General features: G+C 34.8%; 1 protein-coding gene across 2 annotated transcripts; it reads left to right on the forward strand.

The window, feature by feature from the left end:
* The first annotated feature begins 16398 nt into the window (after nucleotides 1-16398).
* Nucleotides 16399-20480, forward strand: LOC127073719 (glycerophosphodiester phosphodiesterase GDPD6). Of its 2 annotated transcripts, none has more exons than XM_051014909.1 (8): nucleotides 16399-16894; nucleotides 17004-17182; nucleotides 17277-17460; nucleotides 17599-17673; nucleotides 18946-19055; nucleotides 19507-19725; nucleotides 19856-20011; nucleotides 20137-20480. In XM_051014909.1, the coding sequence occupies exons 1-8, from the start codon at nucleotides 16879-16881 to the stop codon at nucleotides 20365-20367; spliced, it is 1170 nt and encodes a 389-aa protein (XP_050870866.1). In that variant the 5' UTR covers nucleotides 16399-16878; the 3' UTR covers nucleotides 20368-20480. The 2 variants fall into 2 exon arrangements, with proteins under 2 accessions (XP_050870866.1, XP_050870865.1); XM_051014908.1 differs by having other exon boundaries at nucleotides 16413-16781.
* The last annotated feature ends 3607 nt before the right edge of the window (nucleotides 20481-24087 follow it).

Raw genomic sequence — 24087 nt, forward strand, 5'->3', positions numbered from 1 at the left:
CCTTTGATTTCCAAGATACAACTCCTCAAGATATATTGAATACATAGCCACTAGTTGCTTTGCAATCATCTGATAAGGTATTCCAATCTGCATCAATGTATCCTTCAAGTACATCAAGAAATATATGATAATATAAATCGAGACTCATAGTCTTTTTAATAGCTCGCTAATGCTCATTACTCGGTCCACTAGTAAACCTGCACAACAATCCTACGACATATTCAATATTGGGTCTAGTACAATCAGTGACATCCTTAAGATTATCAATGATGCTCGCATATTCTGTTTGTCTAACACTTTCACTAGTGTTCTTAAACAGTTTTACACTTGGATCGTATGGTGTGCACACAGGTTTATAGTCAAAGTAATTATATTTATTTAAGACCTTTTCCATATAGTGTGATTGATCCAAAAAAAATCCTTTTCTGGACTCGTGATCTTGATACCAAGGACACACTCACTTCTCCGAGGTCTTTCATATCAAAGTTGTTGCACAACAATGATTTCACATCATTAACGACCTGAATGTTTGATCCAAATATGAGTAGATCGTCTACATAGAAACACATGATAGTGCAAATGTGAATCTCAGATTCGTAATAAATGCATTTGTCACTTTCATTCACTTTGTACTCATTTGATATCATTAAGTTATCAAACTTTTTATGCCATTAGTTAAGAGATTGTTTTAGACCATACAAAGACTTATTTAACTTATACACCTTATTTTCTTGCCTATGAATCACAAATCATTTTGGTTGGTCCATATATATTTCTTCCTATAAGTCACCGTTTAAAAAAGATGTTTTAACATCCATTTGATGTACCACTAAGTTATAAATAACAACTATTAAAATGAGTACCCTAATGGATGTAATTCGAGTGACTGGTGAAAAAGTATCGAAGAAATCTATATTTTCTCTTTGCCTAAAACCTTTGGCTACAACGCAAGCCTTGTTTTTATCAATTGTTTTACCAGGTTTTAGTTTCTTTTCAAAACATATTTACAAACGATTGGCTTGCAACTAGGAGACAAGTCTATTAAGTGTCAGATCCTGATAGATTCTAGAATCGCTAATAGCTTCTTGCCACAAATCCGCATCCAAAGATGACAATATTTATTAAAGATTTGTTGGATCTTCTTATACTATATAGGCCGCACAACCGGGCCCATAGTTTTCAGCAACTCTTACTCTTTTACTTCGTCGAAGTTATATTTCTACTTTGTCCTTGCTTTTACCACAAGAATGTAATTTGATTAAGTGTCCCCGCTATTTCTCAATTTGAAAGGAAATTTGTATTTATAGAATTCAACATCATTTAATTTTATTATCACTTTAGTATTTAGGTCATAACATCTATATGCCTTATTGTTTGTTGCATACCCAATGAATGCACATTCATAGACTTTACTAACGAGTTTAACTCGCTTCGGATTTGAAATTATGACATATGCCAGACAACCCCAAGTTCGTAAATAAGATAAGGTTTGCTGTCTTTTCTTTAATATCTCATCAGGCTTTTGACATGGAAACTCTATTCAATACATAACAAACAGTCAACAAAATTTACCCCACCAGTGAGGAGCAACACCAATATTCATCATAATTGCAACAACAAGTTCAATAAGAGTTTTATTCTTTTTTCTGCTTTACCATTCATTTCAGGAGAGTATGGTGTAGTCGTTTCATGTACACTTCCATGTTGTTTATAAAATTCATTAAATAAATTGAAATAATATATAGTCCCCTTATCACTACGAAGTGTCTTAATCTTGTTACTAAATTGAATTTCAATTTCATTCGCAAAGTCTTAAATGTAGCAATTTCACATAAATATCATTTGTAGTGATTTTGTAAAGATCTATCCCATAGACTAACTAAACCTTGCCTTATTCAGAAGAAAACTAGAAACCTATCCCATAGATTCTTTATAATCTTATGACTATGCATATCCTTCAAGATTAAAGTATTTTTCGGAGGTGGAATTCAACTTCATTTCTCCAATATCAACAACATTAGTGGTGTTGATAACTCCCAACAACACTTTCTTATTCGTGTATGTTTTGAATATTGCACAACCATAAAAAACATGACGAGTATATTCAATGTCTATCCATCAACCATCATATTCACCAATCATGCTAGTTTTAGTGATCAAGCAATAAATTGCTCATAAATCAGATTAACCTATGCATTAGGGAAAACACAAGGTTTAAAATTGATATTACATTTCTTAATCATATGATCTGGTTTTCCACAACTGAAGCAAGAGAAAACACCAATGCCATTTCTTTGTGATGGTGGTGGTTGTTGCTTGTCAATTGGAGTAGTTTGGGCCCTAGAAGAATTCTCATTCTTAATTCGGCTCACAACATTGTGTTTCTGATTCTTTAATCATTTGAAAAATGGCTTCAGAGCTACAACGAATATCTTTTTGTTATTAGAAACAACCAAGAATTTTTCTTTTTGATCTTATCTATAAGATTATTCTTCATTTCAAAGGCGAATAATCAAACTCTCAATTAAACTTTCTTTTGTTTTGTGGTGAATCAATTTTTTTAGAAACTTTCAAACTAAGAGGCTATTTGTCAATAATAAAGGAAATTTGAAATGGTTAATCTAAACACATACCTTTTGGGATGATCTCATAAGCAATCTTTTGAAGTTTGTGACATTAAGTCTCCACAAATCTTTCATCTATAACCAGCTTCTTCGTGTCACACTTGTTTTTCAGAACATCCCAAACTCATTTTGCAGTATCACAACTACTGTAATAATCACACAAATCATCTGCGAGTCCATTCAGAATATGATTTATAATCATTCTCTTTTCATAAGACGATTTCTTTCATGAGCGCAAATCATTTGATTTTATCTATGCAACATATTCAACTTCAATACTATTAAGCGTTCCATCTAAATTCATTAATTTCTTTCGTAGCCATGGAAGTTTGAAATGTCTTAAAATTGTTGTTTCACGGTTTTGAAAATCAGTCACTGAAGAAATTACTGGGTCGAGTCGTGAACTAGGTCAGTCTCATTAAGACGTTTTGTGGCATTATCCAAAATTATGCAAAACAATCGAACTACCGCACCACCTCAAGGATAAAATAACTAAGTTATATATTGTACGATTACTAATTGCACGGTAGATAATCAGTCTAGAAATACATCCTATGATGGTACAAAGATCATTCGAATATGATATAAACACCACTTGTAGTATTTGGTATAATGACCGGTCATAATAATTTCTCAAACAAAAAGAAATTTCAATAATTTTCCAAAAAGAATTCAATAATGGTCATTTGACCACTCAAAATGATTTCGTAAAGAGAAATTCGAATAATACTCTAAAGAAAATCCAAAAATTATATTTGATAATTTCTCAATTCAAATGAAGATAAATTAATATATTTCTCTAAAGAGAATTTAAGAAAATACTCGGAAAATTCAACGAATAGAAAGAAAGGGGGAGAAGTTGGTGTTTCGACAATTCAAAAAACGCAGTTCTGAGAATGAGGAAGGAAAAACTTAACAATTTTTTTTTAGTGTGATTTAGAATGAAAGAATGAATTTCCTTATATAATGAAGTAAGTTTGCTAAGATATCTCATCTAAACAATATGAAATTAATAATAAAAAATTTCAACTAACACACAATATGAAATTTAATTAATTTTTTCAAATTTATCATCTTTCTATGTTAAAATCTTAACCTAATATTTCAATATGTGTAATTAAAACACTCATTTATCAATTCATTTAAGACGGTGGAGATACCAATGAAAAATCAAAATTTTATAAACTAAATAAACTTAAATTTTCAATAAAATAGTTATAATTATATTTGAGGGTATATTTCTAATAGCATGTCTTTCAGAATTTCATGCCTAACTTTAAAAACTTACTAGTAATTGAGCTCGTGCGATACACAGAAAATAAAATTTTGCATTAAAAATTTAATTTAAAATTTAAATATATATATAAATAAATAATATATTTTAAAAACTTTAGACACAATATAGTAATTTATATGAAATGAAATTAATTGATATGTATTGGTATAAAATATTTTACACGGCGATCCATTCCAACCATTCATAAGTTATATTTTAGTTACTTATAAATTAAAAGTTAAACATTTATAGAAATCTAAAATTATGAATTATTATTAGATAAAATATTTTTATACTATACAATATATATCAATTAAATTCATATAAAATATAGTAGTAATTAAATTCATATAAAATATAGTAGTAATTGAACATGAATTATTGTTTCTATAAAATAAAGAATAAAAAAAGAAATTTTGACATCTTCATTAATCTAATCCTATACATATTACACAACATGTCGATAGAAACAAACATATATACATTTTCTTTTACGTTTTCATAATGGCACGATAAATCCAACAAAACATCCTAATAAACAATATTGTATCTTATATGAATAACTTACGTATCTCAAATTTTAGTTAAATCACTTAAATATTGTATCTTATATATATAAATTATTAAGTGGCTTAAATGTAAATATATTATATCTCAATTTATATATAAATATTGTTAAATCGGTTAAATAAATCATAACATAAATTTTCTCTCACTAACTTTATTTTATTTTATCTCATGTAATATATTATATCTCATTTTATTTTGATGAAAGATTATTTCCAGTAATAGATTAAAGATCAAAACAAAAAATAGGTTAACAAAGAAGAAATCCACTAAGCATGAAGCAAAAGCAATCGCATTGAACAAATAAATTCCCATAAAAACTCTCATTCATTACATTTAAAGACAACACGTAATTCATAATATGATTTGAAAACAAATAAAATCATAAATAGAAACATGACAATGAACATGTTTATAAGAAGGATAAAAAATATCTAGTACTAGTAAAAAAAGAATAAAGAGGTATCATGATAGAAGGAGAACTAAGAACCTAACTCCAAAGATTTAAATCTATTTTTTTAAAATATCTTACCCTAACATAAGTCAAGTTACAACCTGAAAAGCTCTCTAATGTGTATGTTGTGATTTCTATGATGAACTCGATTAGAACATGATCAAACTATGTTTAATTGATTTTACATGTTGATTGAGAGATCATCCTATCCATTGAGTGAGTTATAGTGAGTTGAGAGACAGATTGACTACTTGTCAGTGTTGATGATGTTTTTCGAATTCGTCGGATAGAAGTTGAGAGCTAGAATCATGGTTAGGTAAAAGAAATAGTTAATTTGGTGATGTTTGATTGTTATTGTACGACTTGTTGTCTGTTGAAATGTGCAATTACATGCAAGTTGACAGCCTGTCATTGCATATATTTAGTCGAAGAATCGAAGAAAAACAAGTGAAAGTCGACCAAATTTGAGGAAGAATGGCCAAAGAATGAAGGAAAAATAGCCAAGTATGCAAATTATGAACTTAGTGAAAATTTGAGTGAAAAAGGAGCAAAAAAGAGTAAAGCTTCGAAAATAATCACATCCACCATCGCGCACGCGATAGGACATTAAAAGCTGGATCACGCACACGATGCAAGGTATCGTGCGTGCTGGTCACTTTTCTGGGCTTTTTTTTACGCGTTCTGGTCCATTTTGACGCCTTTATAAGAGGTTTTTCAGCACTTTCATAAGGGTTACGAAGTTGGGAGATTGAAGCACGAATTAGAGAGCATAAATGGTGATTTTTTGAGCATTTGAAGCCATTGGAGGTCATCTCTTCAAGGTACTTCTTATGTTATCATTGTTTATCAATTGTGGTATTTTTAATTACACAATGAGTAGCTAAATTCTTCTAGGTTAGGTTGTGTTATGATGAACCTGTTTCTCAATTGTTGAATTCTATGTTGATTTAACCATTGTATGAATCTATTGATCTTTAATCTTATTCAACTACTTATTATTCATAATGCTTTTTATATGAGATACTCTTTTAATTTGATTTTGGGCACATAAGAAATACTGACCATTAGTCTATGTGTTAGACCTATGGCAGTTTTGGTACATATGTTGGTTGAATAGGGATAGGAGACCCCGAGCAGTGGCATAAAGAATTAACATTCTATACATCGCCTAACCCTGCTTACGTTGGCGGACTAGGAATATAAAGCTCCTGATAGTGATTAGTAAGTTATTTCGTGAGGGATCGGCTATAACAGTTTTGTTTATTTGTTGTGATGTTATACTGATTAGATAATCCATACATGGCATCAAACATCAATAAGAGAGGAATAAGGGATTCTACAACATAACTTGACCGCTTTCGTGACATTGTTTATTCACTATTTACTTTTTCCACTGAAACTAGAAAACCCTCATTTTTACTAGTTTTTCCAAATTGCACACATTTTAGTCTTGCATGGAGGCAGTCCATGTGGATTCGATCTTTTTATTACTTCGACAGTATCAATACACTTGTCGAGAAGTCATCAACATCCCTCCCACTATTTAGGTGTTCCTCTCTTTCTTTAGCATATATATTATTTCTAATAATGGTTGGGTAACATTATGTTCCCTACCAGGAAGGTGCTTGTTGAAACCCTATACGAACTTTTATGAGGATTGGAAAGATAAGATTGTGTGGGTGAAAGGGATAGGTGATGCCTCTCTGGTGACCATAAGGGCGATAGACGTCCCCACCTTTCCTCTATAGTGGACACCAGATCCTAGGCTTATTAAAGGGGTGGGTTCAAGCGTTCTTTCCCTCGTTTACCGGGAGATGATTCATATTTTGAAATGCTTCCGGACCCTGGACTCTTGTACTCTAATCACCCGGGACCATGAAGATGATGATGGAATAGAGGAGTACTTGGATAAGCTTTATGGTATGAAAGCCTACCTTTTGATTTGATCCCTTGCTTATTATTTTTATATGTGCTAATATAGTTCCCTCTTACTTCTTTTCAGAGGATATGACTGAAACTTCTCTTGATAAAAGGATAGAACGTTTGATTCAGATGCATGTTATGCAACAACGTGCAGTTTTGTCCCCGCACATCCCCAAGGGTTTGGCTATTGATTGAGTAAATCGACAATGTGAAACATCCTAGGCTGGTGAGGTTGGCTCTCCCAAGATTACAAGGTGGGGGGATGGGGGTCCTTCTGGACCATCAAGAAGCTGTCATGCAACATAAGTGGGCAAGAAAGAAGGCGATGAATCTGCCCCTTTTAGTCATTCTCTGTGAAATACAACCACCTTTAACACAATGGAGTTCTCCAATCGCCACCTCTCCCTTTCAGAGATCTTTCTTGGTGATTACCGGTCATTTCTTGGCGCATCTTCTGCTAGTTTATCGAACTTACTAGAGGTCCAACTTTTGTAGTGTCTTCTAGTAGGAAAGCTCAAGGGGAGAAACATTCTTGCATTATCCAAGAATTACAGTCCAGGATGAACTATGCTATGAGAAATTCTCAATAAGGTAGGGAGGTGGTAAAGGCATTCAAATAAAATATGGACAATGTGAAGGCGCGCAATGAGAAAATAGTTATTGCGGCTCCTGCACAGTTTGAACACGTGAAGCGTCTGGAGCAATCGCTCAAGGAATGTCTTAGTACCAGGGATAACTTATAGGAAAGAGCCCCTTCACTAAAGGATGAGGTTGTTGCTACCTCTGCCTAACATTTTGAAAGGGAAAAAATACTTTGTGATTTATTTTATCCCAACCTGCACTTAATCCAGATTGATCCATTTTAGGTGGTTCGAGATGGTCGTTTGGTGGATGATGAGTAGTCCTTAATACTTTAACTCTTTTGTAATATCCTCTTTTTGTAATACTAAGTGGATCCTTTCTCTATGTTGGCTAATTCTATCAATATAGCCCCATTTTATGTTTCTACTTTATTATGTGCTGACATTAGGGCAAAATGATTTGTCAAGTAGGGAGTCGGGGTACCTGTTAACAAAGGAGGTTTGTATGGATTCCTATCATGATTACCATTATCGTTTGGTGATTTGGATCACCTTTGTGCTTACGGGGGTCTTCAACGAAGATCCAGTGTTTTTATGTCCCTCAAAGGCAACAAGAATCCTTCCTAGGGGTCCAACATCTTGATTGTGTCTTTGTGCGGCAATGATTCCTCTTATGGATCCAACATCCCTCTTAAGGATCCAATATTTTGACCGCCTCTAGAGGCGACAAGGATCCTTCTTAAGGATCCGACATTTTGATCGCCTATAAGGGCGACAAGGATTTCTCTTAGGGATCAAGCATTTTAATCGCCTTTAAGGAAGGCAGGGATCCCTCATAGGGATCCAACATTTTGATCACCCCTAGGGGAGACAAGGATCCCTCTTAAGGACCCAACATTTTGATCGCCCTTAAGGGAGACAAATATTCCTTTTAAGGATCCAACATTTTAATCGCCTATAAGGGCGACAAGGATCCTTTTTAGGGATCCAACATTTTGATCTTCTATAAGGGATGAAATGATCCCTCTTAAGGATACAACGTTTTGATCGCCTATAAAGGTGGCAAGGATATGGATCTAACATTTGATCGCCTCTTAGAGTGGTAAGGATGTCTCCTTTAGATCACTTATAGGAGTGGCAAGAATCCCTCTTAAGGATCCAACATTTTGATCACCTCTAAGGGTAACATGAATCTCTCTTAAGGATCCAACATTTTAATAGCCTCTAATGGCAACATGGATCCCTCTTAGGGATTCAACATTTTAATCACCTCTAAGGGCATTAAAGATCTCTCTTAGGGATCCAACATTTTGATCGCCTCTAGGGGCGACAAGGATCCCTCTTAAGGATCCAACATTTATATCGCTTATAGGTGCAATATGGATCCCTTTTAGGGATCCATAACTTTGATCACCTCTAAGGGCGACAAGATTCCCTTTTGAAGATCCAACATTTTGATCGCCTCTAAGGGAGATCTTTTCCAGAATTTCCAGGTTTCCTGCAAAAAGGAATAGATAGATAATGTAAATTCTTCAAATTAAAATGAGGGGCCTCATTAACCCCCCCCCCCCCCCCCCTACAAGGTACAGAGAGAAAAGAGTGCACCCCATAAAATAACATCTCCTTACAAATGGAAGAGATGTGATAATTGGCTAAGAAAAATTTGCAAAAATGCAACTAAATACCAATAAAAAACAAAGAATAAGAATAGAGAAACTGATGCTAAGGTACATTGCCTTTGGCCTTTTAATCCTGAAACTCCTTGCTAGCTTACAGGGGAGCCTCCTCGTCTTTGAAAGCTTCTTCTGGTGGTTTTATTTATGAGTCTGGCTTCTTGGTGTTTGCGCCTAGAGTGCATACCCTTTTCATCTTGAGGCTCTATACGTAACATTTCCTGTAAATTTCATGATCTCCTTGGATAAATCCTACCCACTAGTCAGAGAGCGAGTAATTCATGCACAAATACAAAGTGGACAAAGCGGCACCTAGTTGATTAAAAGTCGGTCGCCCTATAATCATATTGTAAGAAGATGGGGTATCGATAACCAAATATTTGACCCTAATTTCTTTGGCCTGCTCCTGCTCTCTAAATGTGGTCTTTAGCGTGATGTAGCCTTTCACTTGCACCTTCTCCCTAGAGAATCCAACTAGAGAGCCCTTGAAAGGCTTTAGGTCATCTGGGTAGAGGCGGGTCCTCTCGAATGCATCCTAATATAAGATATTTGTAAAACTTCCTTGATATATGAGTACTCTTTTGATTTCCCATTCATCGCACCTAATGGTAATGACTATGAGGTCATCATTGTAAGGGTGGATGACATTTATGTTCTTCATAGAGAAAGCAATTTCGGCTTCTGACATCTTCTAATTTCCTTCGCCTCCCTTATTAGAGAGGTATTCTATATTCATAACTTGGAGAGCGTACCTTTTACGAGCGTAGCTAGTCTCTCCGCCTCCGACGAATCCTCTTGCAATTGTATTAAATGTATGGTGCAATGATTTGTTATCCTTGCCCGTGGACGCCTACTTTTCCTTGTTGGGCATGGGATGTGCCATATCGCCTGCGGAAGCTAGATTTGTATGATGCATGGGAAGAGTTGCCCTTGGCGTACTTCTTAAGGTGTCCCTCCTAGATCAACCTCTCAATTTCTTTCTTGAGTTGGTAATAGTCTTTGCGATGGTTCCCCTTAACTATATGGAAGTTGCACCATCTACCCGACTCGGGACCCATCACATCCGTTTTAGGAGATGAAGGTGTAGGGATGTTGTGTAGGTGAAGGACCTCTTGCCAGATGTGTTCACGACGAGTGTTCAGAGGCATGAAACTCTATGTCGCCTTGCCTATTCTCCTGAATGCATTTTTGTCCTTAATGGTAGATGTGTAGTTGCTTTTTCTATGGTGGTGCGAACCTTCAATGTTAGGAACACGTTATTTGATGTCTCACATCTTCTTCTTAACGTTGTTATACTCGCCTTATGTCACACCCTGATTTTGACCCTAAAACCCTATTCAATATATTCATCATAGTTGTTGCACCTCTGCGTAGCATAACATGCATTCCATACCGCATAATGTCTAGCATGTCAGTGGAAATAAATTTTCGGATCTATAGGCAAACCAGTTGAATCAATTATCAAACGTGCGTCAAAACAGCGGGTGAAAAATTTCAAAATCAAGCTTGCAGACATCAGTTTTATTAATCTACGTTTCACATAGTTTATCCCGGTGTGCTTGATTTATTTTTTTGGCTAATTTTTTGGGCACATTTTGATCTGTCTAAGCGTTTTAACCGGACATTTTCCATTTCAAAATCTGATCAAAACTTGTATGTTTCCGAAAAGTTTATTTTGTGTTGATTATTTTTGTGCATTCAATTTAATTTTTTGAGCACTTTTGCGCCCGATTTTTATTCATTTTGAGTCTGTTTATTTTTGTTTCTTTGTCAAAATATTCAGAATAAATAATTAGGATTTTTTATGTTTTAATTTCGATTTTATGATGATTATTTAAATTAGTTTGGTTTTTAATCATTTAATTAGTTTAAACTCTTTTTTTATCTTTAAATTTTTTTAAGGGTCTTCTTGTCATTTTATTTTGGACAACCCTAGTAACTCCAATATATAACCTTACCTTTGGCATTTGGAAATTGGAGAATGAGATTCAAAACGACGCTCACATCTACCATTTGTTTCCTCTCTCTCAAAATTAAAGACCAATCACAAGACCACTTCATATCTTCATACACACATTGAGCCCACAATAATATCCATTTCAAAAGTGAAACAAAGAAAAAATAGAAAGAAAAAAGAAACTTTGAGGATGTCTTGATGCATAAACGTTCCAGCCATTAAACAACGACATAATCACCATTTTCTTTTTTCCATCTAATCTCATGCTTGCACCTTCATCATCTACTTTTTTTTTCTTTCTACTTTCTAGTTGTTTGAGTTCTTATGTATATTTAGTTATATTTGGTTATATATATATATATATATATATATATATATATATATATATATATATATATATATATATATATATATATATATATATATTATATATATATATATATATATATATATATATATATATATATATATGTATCAATTTTGACCCTGAATCACCAATTCAATACATTCATCATAGTCGTTGCATCTTTGCATATCATAACATGCATTACATACCGCATAATGTCTAGAATGTCAGTCGAAATAAATTTTTGGATTTACAGACGAACCGGTTGAATCAATTATCAAATATGTGTCAAAACAGCGGACGAAAAAGTTTCAAAATCAAGCTTGCAGACATCAATTTTATTAATCTACGTTTCGCGTAGTTTAACCTGGTTTGCTCGATTTATTTTTCGACTAATTTTTCGTCACATTTTGGTCTGTCTGAGTGTTTTAACCGAACGTTTTCCATTTCAAAATTTTATAAAAAAAACTGTATGTTTCCGAGAGGTTTATTTCGCGCTGATCATTTTGGTGCAGTCAGTTTAATTTTTCGAGCATTTTTGTGCCCGAATTTTATTCATCTTGAGTGATTTTATTTTTATTTCTTTGTCAAAAAATTCATAATTAATTAGAATTTTTTATGTTTTGGTTCCAATTTAATTTTATTTATTTATATTAGGATTATTTTTATTTAACCTAATTTGTTTACAACTATTTTTATACTAAAAACACTCCAAAGGACATTGTTGGTATTAAATAAATTACAACCCTAAATTCATTACTATATAAACATTTGATTGGACAAGTGAGAAAGAGGGTCCACATAAAATCCAACAGCGCCTCCCGAATACTCTCTCTCTAAATTGAAAAAAACAATACCTGGCCTATCGTTTCCAAAGATCCCTCACTCTCCGATCAACTTGTAGTGTTCAAAATAAAAATGTAGCCACCGTTCATCTTCCGTTCCAGCTATCCTACATGATTGTCGCCTATTTTTTCAATACATTGACTCAATTTAAAGTTGATGTAATCTTACTAGATCAACTTTATAGTATACTAGAGATATCACCAAATCAGTAGGAGTTTCCAAAGGTGCATGTTGAAAAGTGGATTATTGGTGATATAAAATGGTTCATGCTACATCTAAACTACATAACTCCATTCCATATTCACTAACAACATGTTTCTTTTCTTCTTTTTTTAAATCACTTTTTATTATTTATTTTTTAGTTTTTTTTCTTTTTTTTTTCTTTTTCAGTTAGCATCATTTTTATTTATTATTTATGTAGTTATTTAGTTATGATGTTTCATTAAGTATATGGTTTACTTAATTATTGTTTTATTTTATTACACTGATTCATTTATTGTATTTTATACTTCTATTAATTTTTTTAATATATTGGTTTATGTTTGTTTTAGATAGTAAGTATATATATATATATATATATATATATATATATATATATATTATATATATATATATATTAATATTATATATATTATATATATTATTTTTATATATTAGTTTTTTTAAGGATAGTTTTTGTGATTGATTAAACAAGTTTGCAATCCTCTTTTAGACTAATGTATTTTGGTTCATATGGCATTATGTGATTTTGTTGTTAATAAGCTTGTAAATAATGAAAAACAAATTTGTTGTTGCTATCTTTCGTTGTGTGGCGATCTCGGAGTTAAAATTCAATTTAACATTTGAAGATCGTTTAGATAAATTGGTTGCTCGGCTTCTTATAGAGAGATTCCTACATGAGTCTACTTTAAGTTATCTTAGAGCTAAATTTAGTTTACTCTCGATTTAGGTTGACTTTCAATTTCGTGGCTTACTCTTGGGCCTTCTTACAATGAACTCTTTTTTTTGCATGCTCGCATTTGCTTGTCTGTATTTCAATTACCTTCAATTTACTTCAAACCATTTTCATAACCGAATTGGAAGAAAAAGACTACCTGGGTGAAAGGTCCAAACGTAGTCTTGAATGTTAAGTCCAAGTTGTAAGAGCTTGTAAGCCATAAGTGTCCGTCTTCCCTCTAAAATACTTGTAAATATTCAAACTTATTTTCTCAATAAAATTGAAAGAAAAAGATTACCTGGGTGAAAGGTCCAGATGTAGTCCCGAGTATTAGACCCAAGTTGTAAGAGCTTGTAAGTCATAAATACTCGTCTTTCAAGCCCAAAAATACATTCAACAAATCAAACTTTTTTTTCGCCGCCGTGCGATTGATCAAAAAAGCCTTTTCATAAACGAAAGACATCTTGTCTTAAGATGATGCAAAACAATGCTTCATCCATAATTGTTGAGTTCAGATAAGTGGCGTTTTTCCGAATGTTGATTTGTAAATCCATTCAATGTGGTATATGTCTGCTCCTCATCTGTTTTGGGTAAAACAATGTTCTTCGTCGATTAATACAAGATAACTTTCGCTAAAATCGGCCAACAAACAAACATTTTCTACCCAGAACTACGTGTGCCTTGAGTAGACATGGCAACGGGACGGGTCGGGGACGATTTTTACCTCCCCTAAACCCAAACCCGAATTCCCAAACCATCTCCGTTCCCCGCCCCAAACCCAAACGGGGATGGAGAATCAAAACTCAAACCCGTCCCAAACGGGTTTGGGTTGGGTTCGGGTATCCCCGCCCCGCCATCATTCATTTAGTGAAATCAATTTTTTTAATAGAAATATTTATTTTTATAAAATAAAACTACATTTCAAATAATAAAATAAAATATTCTAAAAAAATTCCATAGATACATTTCAAATACTTTAAATAATAAATTAAAATTAAAATATCAAAACATTGACCATATATTTAATATTCTAAATTATCAAAAATAAATAATAATGTACATAATGAAATAAACGGGGCGGGTTCGGTGACGGGTTTGAGGTGGGTACTAGTGTCCCTATTACCCAACCCGTCCCCATATTTTAAAATCGGGGAAAACCCAAACCCAATTAAAGCGGGTTTTCCCCGTCAACTTCGGGGCGGGTTCGGGTTGGTACCCGCGGGTACGGGTTATGTTGCCATGCCTAGCCTTGAGTTCTCTATTGAGATACGTAGGAGCAGGATTGCGAAATCTTGTCAGACTCATTAATAAAAAACTTAGGTTTAGTCCCCTTCGTTTCAAAATCCAAAAGCATTTTCTCTTTTTCTTTTCCTCTTTCCCGCCTAATAACTCGAGAAGCCTAACATTCCCAGCTAACACTGACACGCACAATTAACCTAATGGTTCACGTTGAGTACAACGGACGTGAGGGGTGCTAATACATTTTTCTTGCGTAATCGACTCCCAGACCCTGATTTGGTTGCGACGACCATAATCATTGTCATTATTTCTTGGGTTTTATCGATATTTCCCCTTTCCTTTTTAGGAATAAATAAAGTTCAGTGGAGACTCTGTTCAGTCCATCTCGCGAGCGTGCGATTATGCTTCGCTAAGTCGTGTTCTCATTTTTCGAGGTGCGATACCTTATATGTAACATTATGCCCTGGTGACCATTTATGTTAACGAAAGTGTTGGATTTTTTGGGGGAGATACTCATTGAAGTGTCCCGCTTTGAGACCATATTGAATGCCCCCATAAACATTTCTTGGTTTGGGGGGATGGACCTTTTGGTAGCTTCATTGAATCGAGCGAGATAATCCCTCAATAATTCCGAGGGATCCTATCATATACTGAACAAGCTAGTTGTGGATATTTTCCTGTGACGACATACGGCAAACCGATGTAAGAGTTTATTCAACAATTCTTGATATTTGGGGATGGAAACTCAGAGTAAATCTATATACCATTGCAAGGTAGCATCCATGAAGGTGCCAAAAAATAACTTGTATTTCAGCGAGTTATGTGCTTTGATGATGGTCATTTTAGTGTTAATGGAAGTGATATGCATATAGGGGTCATTTGCACCCATCAAACTTGGCCAAAGAATGAGGTTTGAATCCTTCAGGGATAAGTACTTCTCATATTTCGTCTGAGAGTGACTAGGGATCCAACACTTTCATCTCCTATGGAGGATTGATCTCTTGCTGGCGTCGTCGAATATTGAGGACATTGTCCTCTAGAGTTTGATTCTAACAGCGTAGTTCATCTATGGTGGTACACATCTCCACCATGGCATTGTCATCACTACTTCCCCTGGTGTCTCTCGACGTAGGGGAATGTGCTTTCTTGTTAACCATGGATGGGAATATTTGGGTACGAGAGCGGGGGTGATAGTGAGTATGGTGATTGTAGAAGAAGGTGTGGCCCATGTGAGTTTTATCGGGCCATACGATGTGCGTCACTTTACTGGTTAAGAAGTAAAGGTGTACATGGTATCCCTACATGGATAGGGAATACTCATAGGCCTTAGTATATTTATAATGGTAGGGATTTGCATGTGGCAATGAGAGGCCCTTTATGGTGGAGTTTACGACATTTTTGTTCGTATGAGAAAGTCATCTCACGCGAGGTGAGTGACTCTGTGTATACACGCTAAACTTGGATAAAATGTATTATGTCTCTTGGACTTAAGGTTTAATAAATCCTAAGAAGTGGTAACCGTTCCCTCTAAACTGAGGAAGACTGCTGACCACCTATTTTCAAAAGGATCGTAGTATGACTAATGAGGAGATAACATTATTATACATGTATCCTAAAGGTGAGACTACATATTTTATAAGCTTTAGTTTAACCCTTCACTATTTAATAATCTTTTACAAATTTTACAATTCAAATATAACTTAAAAATATATATTTTAAAAATATTAGTCCTTTTTTTAAAAAAGTTTTTAAGATTGTTAAAAGAATTACTTAAAATTTAACAAAATTATAGTACTAACTATGTCATTTATTGTGTCAAAAAAAATCTCTATAATTTATTATTACTATTATTACTATTTTATTAAAATAATTATGTAAAAACAACTTTTTGCTATATTCTAGTGAGTACATTAGACAAGACATGACAAGATATATCAAGTTTTAACAACCACTCAAACAAGCTGTGGAGTACTAGTATTTTTTTAATCAGAGAAAGAATGACACCTGTTAAACCTGAAGTTAGTATTACTTTTTCACATGGAAGCAAGCTGTGTAGTTTGCAAGAATAAAGGAAGTAGAAGTGAGGTACTTTCTTCCTGTGGCGCCATGAATGATCTATCCCTCGTTCGTTCCCCCCGTAGAACTATGCTAATTTAGGTTCACTTCACATATGCCGAGAATATTCCTTCGTGGACCCTATTTCCGCGGCAACCAACGATCCACAAATCTCAATTTACCATTTTCAACTCATTTATTAGTCTTCCCTAACCAGACTCATTTTTATGGGACCATTACAAATGAACTGAGTGAGGAATAAAATCAAACACATCATCGACACCTCAATGGCTTCACCATCCCGTAACAATCTAAATATTGCCTCCGTTTTCTGGAATCAATTTTGTTTCTTTCTTATTATCTTTTTCAATAGCTTGCTTCCATTTTTGTAATTCATTCAATGCTTCAAATTCTAGGTTTTATATATCATCTTCACAATTTCAATTTCAATTCTGTTTCTTTTTCTTCTTTATTCTGCCTGCTAATTTCTACTCTCATTTTGTGTCATCAATCTAAACAAAACAGGTTTTGCCCCTTTTGTGTTTCTATTGCTCGTCATTCGGAGCACGGCAAGGCCTTTGTATCCACTTCCGGGAAAAGGTAACCATGGAAGTAGACAGCCTCTTCAAACTTTTCGCCCGTATAACATTGCACATAGGGGTTCAAACGGAGAACTTCCGGAAGAAACTCATCAAGCTTACATGGTGAATCTACATAACTCTCTTCGCAAAATTGCATTCCATGCTAAATTATGCACATACTTGGTGTCATTTTCATATTTGGTTTATTCCTTTGCAGAGAGCTATTGAGGAAGGTGCAGACTTCATTGAAACTGATATCTTATCTTCCAAAGACGGTGTTCTTGTATGCTTCCATGATGTTATCCTTGATGATACTACTAATGTAGCAAATTACAAAGAGTTTGCTGATCGGAAGAGAACATATGAAGTTCAAGGGGTCAATACCACTGGATATTTTATTGGTACGGATGCTATTCTTTGTTAAGATTTATGAACATTAATCTATAGTTCTAATTGAACAATTTTTTTCATCCAGTTTCTTCATCACTGTTTAGTGAATCTAATTTGCTAAAGTAATTCAACTATTTACATATTTGCAGTGGATTTCACTTTAAAGGAACTAAAGTCATTGAGGGTGAATCAGAGGTTTAGCTTTAGGGATCAACAATTTAACGGTTAGTCTCTCCCTATACTTAGTAGCTTCTTACATTCTATTGTGTGTAATTTCTTCATCTGTTTGAATTATTCATACATAACACATTGGTTATAAAATATTCTATTGCCACCTGGTATTTCTAAACTCGTTGTAAATAAGATTTTTAATTCAGGATAGATTTTGATAAGAACTGGTATTAATATTGAGATAAGATAGGATTAAAAGAGATATTTCATCTACAACCTACCCTTCAAAACTCTGTTGTTCTCTCCATTTTTTTCTCCCCACACTTGTTCACGCTTCTTTTCCTTTCCTATTTGGCCTAACTCAACCCTACAAGTTTGGTTTGTAAAGTGAGGGGTGTCTCCCGCTTATAAAGCCACTTTCGGGTCATATCTCATCTGATGTTGAACTCTCAACACCCCATCTCCTCCTGCCCAGATCTAGACATCAGGTCTGCGACCTAAGTGGCCCGATTGCGGTTAGCCAAACGGATCTTGATAGACTTCATTACCATCTTAGAATTTGGGTTGGTCTAACTCAACCCCTACAAACTCAGTTAGTAAGGTGATGGATGTCTCTCACTTATAAAGTCATTTTTCAGGTCAAGTCTCATCCGATGTAGCACTCTGATAGAAACCTGTACCAACATACAAATTAATGGTAGAAACTGACTTTTATTTACGGCAGAATATGATTACAACAGACACATAATTACAAACACTAGAGATAGTACATGATACACACATAAACTAATCCAAGAAATTTGAGAGTCTTGGTCTCTCCCTCCAAGAATTAGAGAGCTTGGTCTCTCCCACCCAAAACCATTCAATAACTATACCATAATCTCTTTCTCTTATCCTTTCCCTATATATTTCTAAATAATATAACTTCCATAATAACTTCTCACAACTGTCTATAACTGCCCTTAGAAGAAGTCTAACAGACTCTCAACACCCATCATTGCATAATTCTCTCCTCTTATAACTTCATGTCACTTGCACCTTCTGTTACAGTCTCTCTACCATTTCAGGCCCACTCCTAGCAGGGTTCCTATTTTTCTTCACATAAACATACATTTCTCCTGACCCAGTACTCACCTCACACTCCCTTCTTTTCTTCTCTTATATTACATGTGCCAAAGCCCCATTGGATTTTAAAATGATTCAATGATTTTTTTATGAAGGACCCATCTACTGATGACTTGTTTTTCTCTCCTGATTATCATATGAAACTATTGATTATTTTGGCACGTATAAGTCTATAACGTTATCTTTGGAATCTCTTTCAGGAAAATTTCAAATAATCACTTTTGAAGAGTTCATTACCATAGCATTGGATGCACCCAGAGTTGTTGGAATATATCCTGAAATTAAAAATCCAGTACTCATCAATCAGTATGTGAGTATTTCTCTCTATAATCAACAAACTTCTGTCTGCGGCGAACAACCTATATATTATCTAACAATAATATATTTCATTCCTCAAACCTTATTGTATACATGTGTATCTGATAGTTGGTGCTAGTGATATCTTATAGAATCAATTAATTGAAATATCTAGTAACAGAAAAATATATTTGAATCCAGCATTCTTATTGTGCATATGCATCTGATTGTTAATAATTTATGATATGTTTTTCAATCAAAGAGCTAACTGTCAGTTTAGCTTTAAGTTAAGGATAATGACTATTGTAGTAAAAGTGGATTTTTATCATCTGTTGGAATGTTCAATGCAAAGGTCTTAAAATTTCATGCTTGATAATTTGATATTAATTACAGTACTATTTTTTTAGTCAAGTTCTTTAGAGGTTGTCTGCTTTCTGTTCATTAAATTGATATTAATAACACAGGTGAAATGGTCGGGTGGAAAAAAATTTGAGGACAAATTTGTGGAAACACTTCACAAATTTGGATACAAGGGTTCATACCTGTCAAAAAATTGGTTGAAACAACCTGTATTTATTCAGTCCTTTGCTCCAACTTCACTTCTGTATATTTCAAATCAAACAGACTTGCCCAAGGTGTTTTTAATCGATGATGTTGATATTCCAACACAAGACACTAATCAGGTGAGTAACGCAGTTTACCTTGGCTTATTTCTTAACTTTTCCGAAAGAAACTCCCTTTAATGTTGTTTTCCAATTATAAGTGTATATTACAAAAGCCTAACAAAATTGTTCTGTAAATGATGATGTGCAGTCATATTGGGAAATTACATCTGATACATACCTAGACTACATAAAGCAGTATGTTCTGGGAATCGGACCTTGGAAGGATACGTTGGTTCCTGTGATAAATAATTATGCGATGACTCCTTCTGATCTTGTTTCCAGGGCACATGCTCGTAATCTGCAGGTACACACTTCTTTGTTCAAACCTTGTTTTCTTTCACATATATATAATTATTACGTGAATTTGTTCATCTTTGAAAGTTCATGTCAATCTATTCTTGACTTCGTTCTTGCATGTGCATTGAGCAGGTGCATCCATACACTTATAGAAATGAGAACAAGTATTTGCATTTCAACTATAGTCAAGATCCTTACAAGGAATACGATTACTGGATCAACAATATAGGAGTTGATGGTCTGTTTACAGATTTCACTGGTAGTCTTCATAATTTTCAGGAATGGACCGCTCCTAATCATCATGACAATACTGCATCCAAGTTATTACATGAAATAGCTTTGTTGGCATCCCCTTATGAATGATTTTGAGATGTCATATATTATGTAAAAAGTATGTGTGTTCAGTGCTTGAATTGACTTATTTTGTGCTCAGTGTTTGGATTGACTTATTATATGCTCAGAAGCTTATTTCAATATGTTCAAGAGAGCATTTGACTGAAAAGGCATTTTTTTTATAAAAAAATACCTACTTGATTGTGTAGTAACTTTTAAGGTGTTGCTTGGGAGCTTCTGGTATGCCAGAAATCATTTCAATGCTTGTCTATAATATTCTGTGAAAACCCCTAGAACTAAAGGTGGAAACTGATGTGAGGATTTATTAAAGTAACTGTTATAGTATAATCACTATTGTAATTACTAGCTCGGTGGTATACTTGCCTGCCTCACTGTTTCTAACTAATTCCTAGACTCTAGAAAATTAATTCCTAAGATTTAGGAGCTAATTAACTGATTTAGTTAGTTGTATAAATCTATAAACAGACCATACCTATTGTAAGAGAATTCTCTCAATCAAATAAATATACATAATTCTAACATGGTGCGAGTAGGAGTACCTGCTCGAACTAGAGGCTTTTAGTCCTCTATCTCCGATTAGAGTTGCCAAACAGGTTATCTGACCTTAAATAGGTTGACCTTGATGGGTTTCAGATTTTATAAGGTGGGTTGCTCTTTAAATCCTATGAGATGCTTCTTCACTTTCGCAGAAACTCACAAATATTCCTATAGAGATGTATATTCAGATGTACATTTTTTTACATACCCTTTAGCGTAAATGGATGAGTCACGCTTATTTTGTAATATCTAATTTAGACAGCACATTAAAACAATTAAAGCTAAATACAACAAACAAATGTAGTAAAACCAAATACAAGTAAATGGTGTAACAAACATCATTTAATGCATAAAACAACAAATTACAATTAATCGTGATCAACAACAAATTTAGAGGAGCCATGAAAAGCTTGGAGGTCAGGTACAAGTGACTCTTGTTAACGTACAACATTGTGGAAGGCAGTTTCTTTCAGACTGTCATTAGAGAGATCCAACAGTTGTTTGTTTAAATCAGTTTGCTCTTCTTAGAGAACCCCTAACTCCTTAGATTGAATAATCATATTTTCTTCAAGCTCTATCATGACTGCCTAGGCATTTGAAGACGAAGCTTCCAACACGAGTTTTGTGTTGGGGAAATTTCTAAAATATTTAATTGAAAAATAATAATGATTAAATTAATTTTATGAATCATTATAATAATAAGTTGTTATGTGGTGTAGTGGTTGAGAATTTTGATATTGCCTCAAAGGTCACGAGTTTTGGATTTATTTGCTAAATTAACAAAACCTGTTTACCACTAAACCATTGCAACTTTTTGGTATAAATATGAATATTATATATTTTCTTCACCAATTGGCATGAATATCTCTATAAATAGAGATAAGTTATAGACCTGGATGGATGGACACGAAAATTACTTGTTTCAAGAGCCAAAAGTTATATCTAAGTCATTCTTTTATTTTTCTAGTGCACGAGAATAAATAAGGGAATTCTATTCTGTAAAATATCGTTGATTAATATGCTTAATGTGAATTGTGATTCATGTTAAGGTTTCCAAAGTATCTTGAAGTGGATTCGTCGAATTACCCATTTGCATCCAATTTGCCTAAATTGATGGGGTGAATCGAACCTAAAGCTTAGTGTAAACACATGTTTTGGAATTTAAGTTGTGCAACTTTTATAATACTATTTTCATTTTCTTCTTGTTCATGTTTTACAGTAAACCTCTAACACAAGTTCTAACATTCTGCCCAAGGATAACCTCGTTTCTCCTCTTCGAGAAGACCTTCAAGTTCCGTTATACGGCCGACCAAAGTCGTAGGAGACCCGTGCAGGTCCACTTCCTCCAGGAAAGGAGACATTTGGTACAGACGGTTGCGCACCCCAGAACAATCATTTTTAAAGCTGGAAACTTTCGCCACAACAAGAGTATAACGAGCCTTCGAAGACTCTACCTCTTGAGAAGAAGCGTCGGGGGACCAGAAGTTCCTCATGACCAGCTACAAACTTAGTCATAAGCAAAGCCACCCGCAATAACTAGAAGGTCGACTCCGTCAAAAAGCTATACTTGCCTATTTTTGAGAGTTTGCGGGCATGAGTGTAGTCCTCGGTAGAGACACAATTATTTTTCTGTATCGTGGTTCGAGGAAATCGACCAAGCAGCACAGGGGGAAAAGGAAGAGGAGTACTCCTTGCACTTTCGACAAATGGATAACAGGAGCAGACCTCGGTTTCTTCAACTTTTTAGCGGGACTCTCCCAGATCATCGTCTTATCCCGGTCCTATTTAGCCCTAACCAAGGCAGTTCTGCCATGGTTCTTATTGATTCGGCCCTCTGAGGGCGTCAGTGCAGTCACAGGGATTACTTTTGCAGGGGAATGGCCTCTAGCATCCTACACAGGCATTACACGAGCGATCGAGGTCTTCTTCCTTTTGAGTGCATTTGAAAAGGGGGGAAATCAACAAATAAGAGGCAATACAAGATCACATACCACAAATGAAGCAAGAATAGATAAGGTACCAAGGAGTTACTTTCGCCATAACAAGAGTATAACGAGCCTCCGAAGACTCGACCCCTTGAGAAGAAGCGTCGGGGGACCAGAAGCTCCTCATGACCAGCTACAAACTTAGTCATAAGCAAAGCCACCTGCAATAACTAGAAGGCCGACTCCTCCAAAAAGCTAAACTTGCCTATTTTTGAGAGTTTGTCGGCGTGAGTATAGTCCTCGGTAGAGACACAATTATTTTTCTCTATCGTGGTTCGAGGAAATCGACCAACCAACACAGGGGGGCAACGGAAGAGGAGTATTCCTTGCACTTTCGACAAATGGATAACATGAGCAGACCTCAATTTCTTCGACTTTTTAGTGGGACTCTCTCAAATGATCGTCTTATCCCGGTCCTATTTAACCCCAACCAAGGCAGCTCTACCATGGTTCTTATTGATTCGGCCCTCTGAGGGCGTTAGTGCAGTCACGAGGATTACTTTTGCAGGGGAAGGGCCTCTAGCATCCTACACAGGCACTACACGAGCGATCGAGGTCTTCTTCCTTTTGAGTGCATTTGAAAAGGGGGGAAATCAACAAATAAGAGGCAGTACAAGATCACATACCACAAATGAAGCAAGAATAGAGAAGGTACCAAGAAGTTCCTTCCTATACTCAACAGATTTCGCATCATTGATGCCCCGACAATGTATCTCAACAACATAAAAGGAAAACAAAGTCTCCTTCATGGTCTTCTCAACATCAGTAATGGAATTGTACGAGATAGAATAAGAGTTAACCTCCTTTAAGAAGTGGTTCGAGGACCAGAATTATCTTCTCCGATCCGCACACACGGATGGCTCCGAAGAAAGGGTTGGATATACACTAAATTTCGCATGGGCAAGAGAAGAAATGGGAGTGGCCAAGAAGTAGTCAGTCTTGAACTTTTTCCAACTATGCGTGTAAGCGTGAAATTTAGTGTCTATCCGACCCTTTCTTCCAACTCATTTAATAGTCTTGAACATTTCTTCTCTTTCCCATACGAAATTTAGTGTCTATCCTCGGATTCGTCCGTGTGTGCGGATCAGAGAAGATGATTTTGGTCCCGAACCATTTCTTAAAGGAGGCTAACTTTTATTCTATCTCGTACAATTCCCTTACTAGTGTGGAGAAGACCATGAAGGTGACTTTTTTTTCCTTTTATGTT

This window comes from Lathyrus oleraceus, chromosome 4 (genome assembly GCF_024323335.1).
Source record: "Lathyrus oleraceus cultivar Zhongwan6 chromosome 4, CAAS_Psat_ZW6_1.0, whole genome shotgun sequence".
Classification (NCBI taxonomy): domain Eukaryota; kingdom Viridiplantae; phylum Streptophyta; class Magnoliopsida; order Fabales; family Fabaceae; genus Lathyrus; species Lathyrus oleraceus.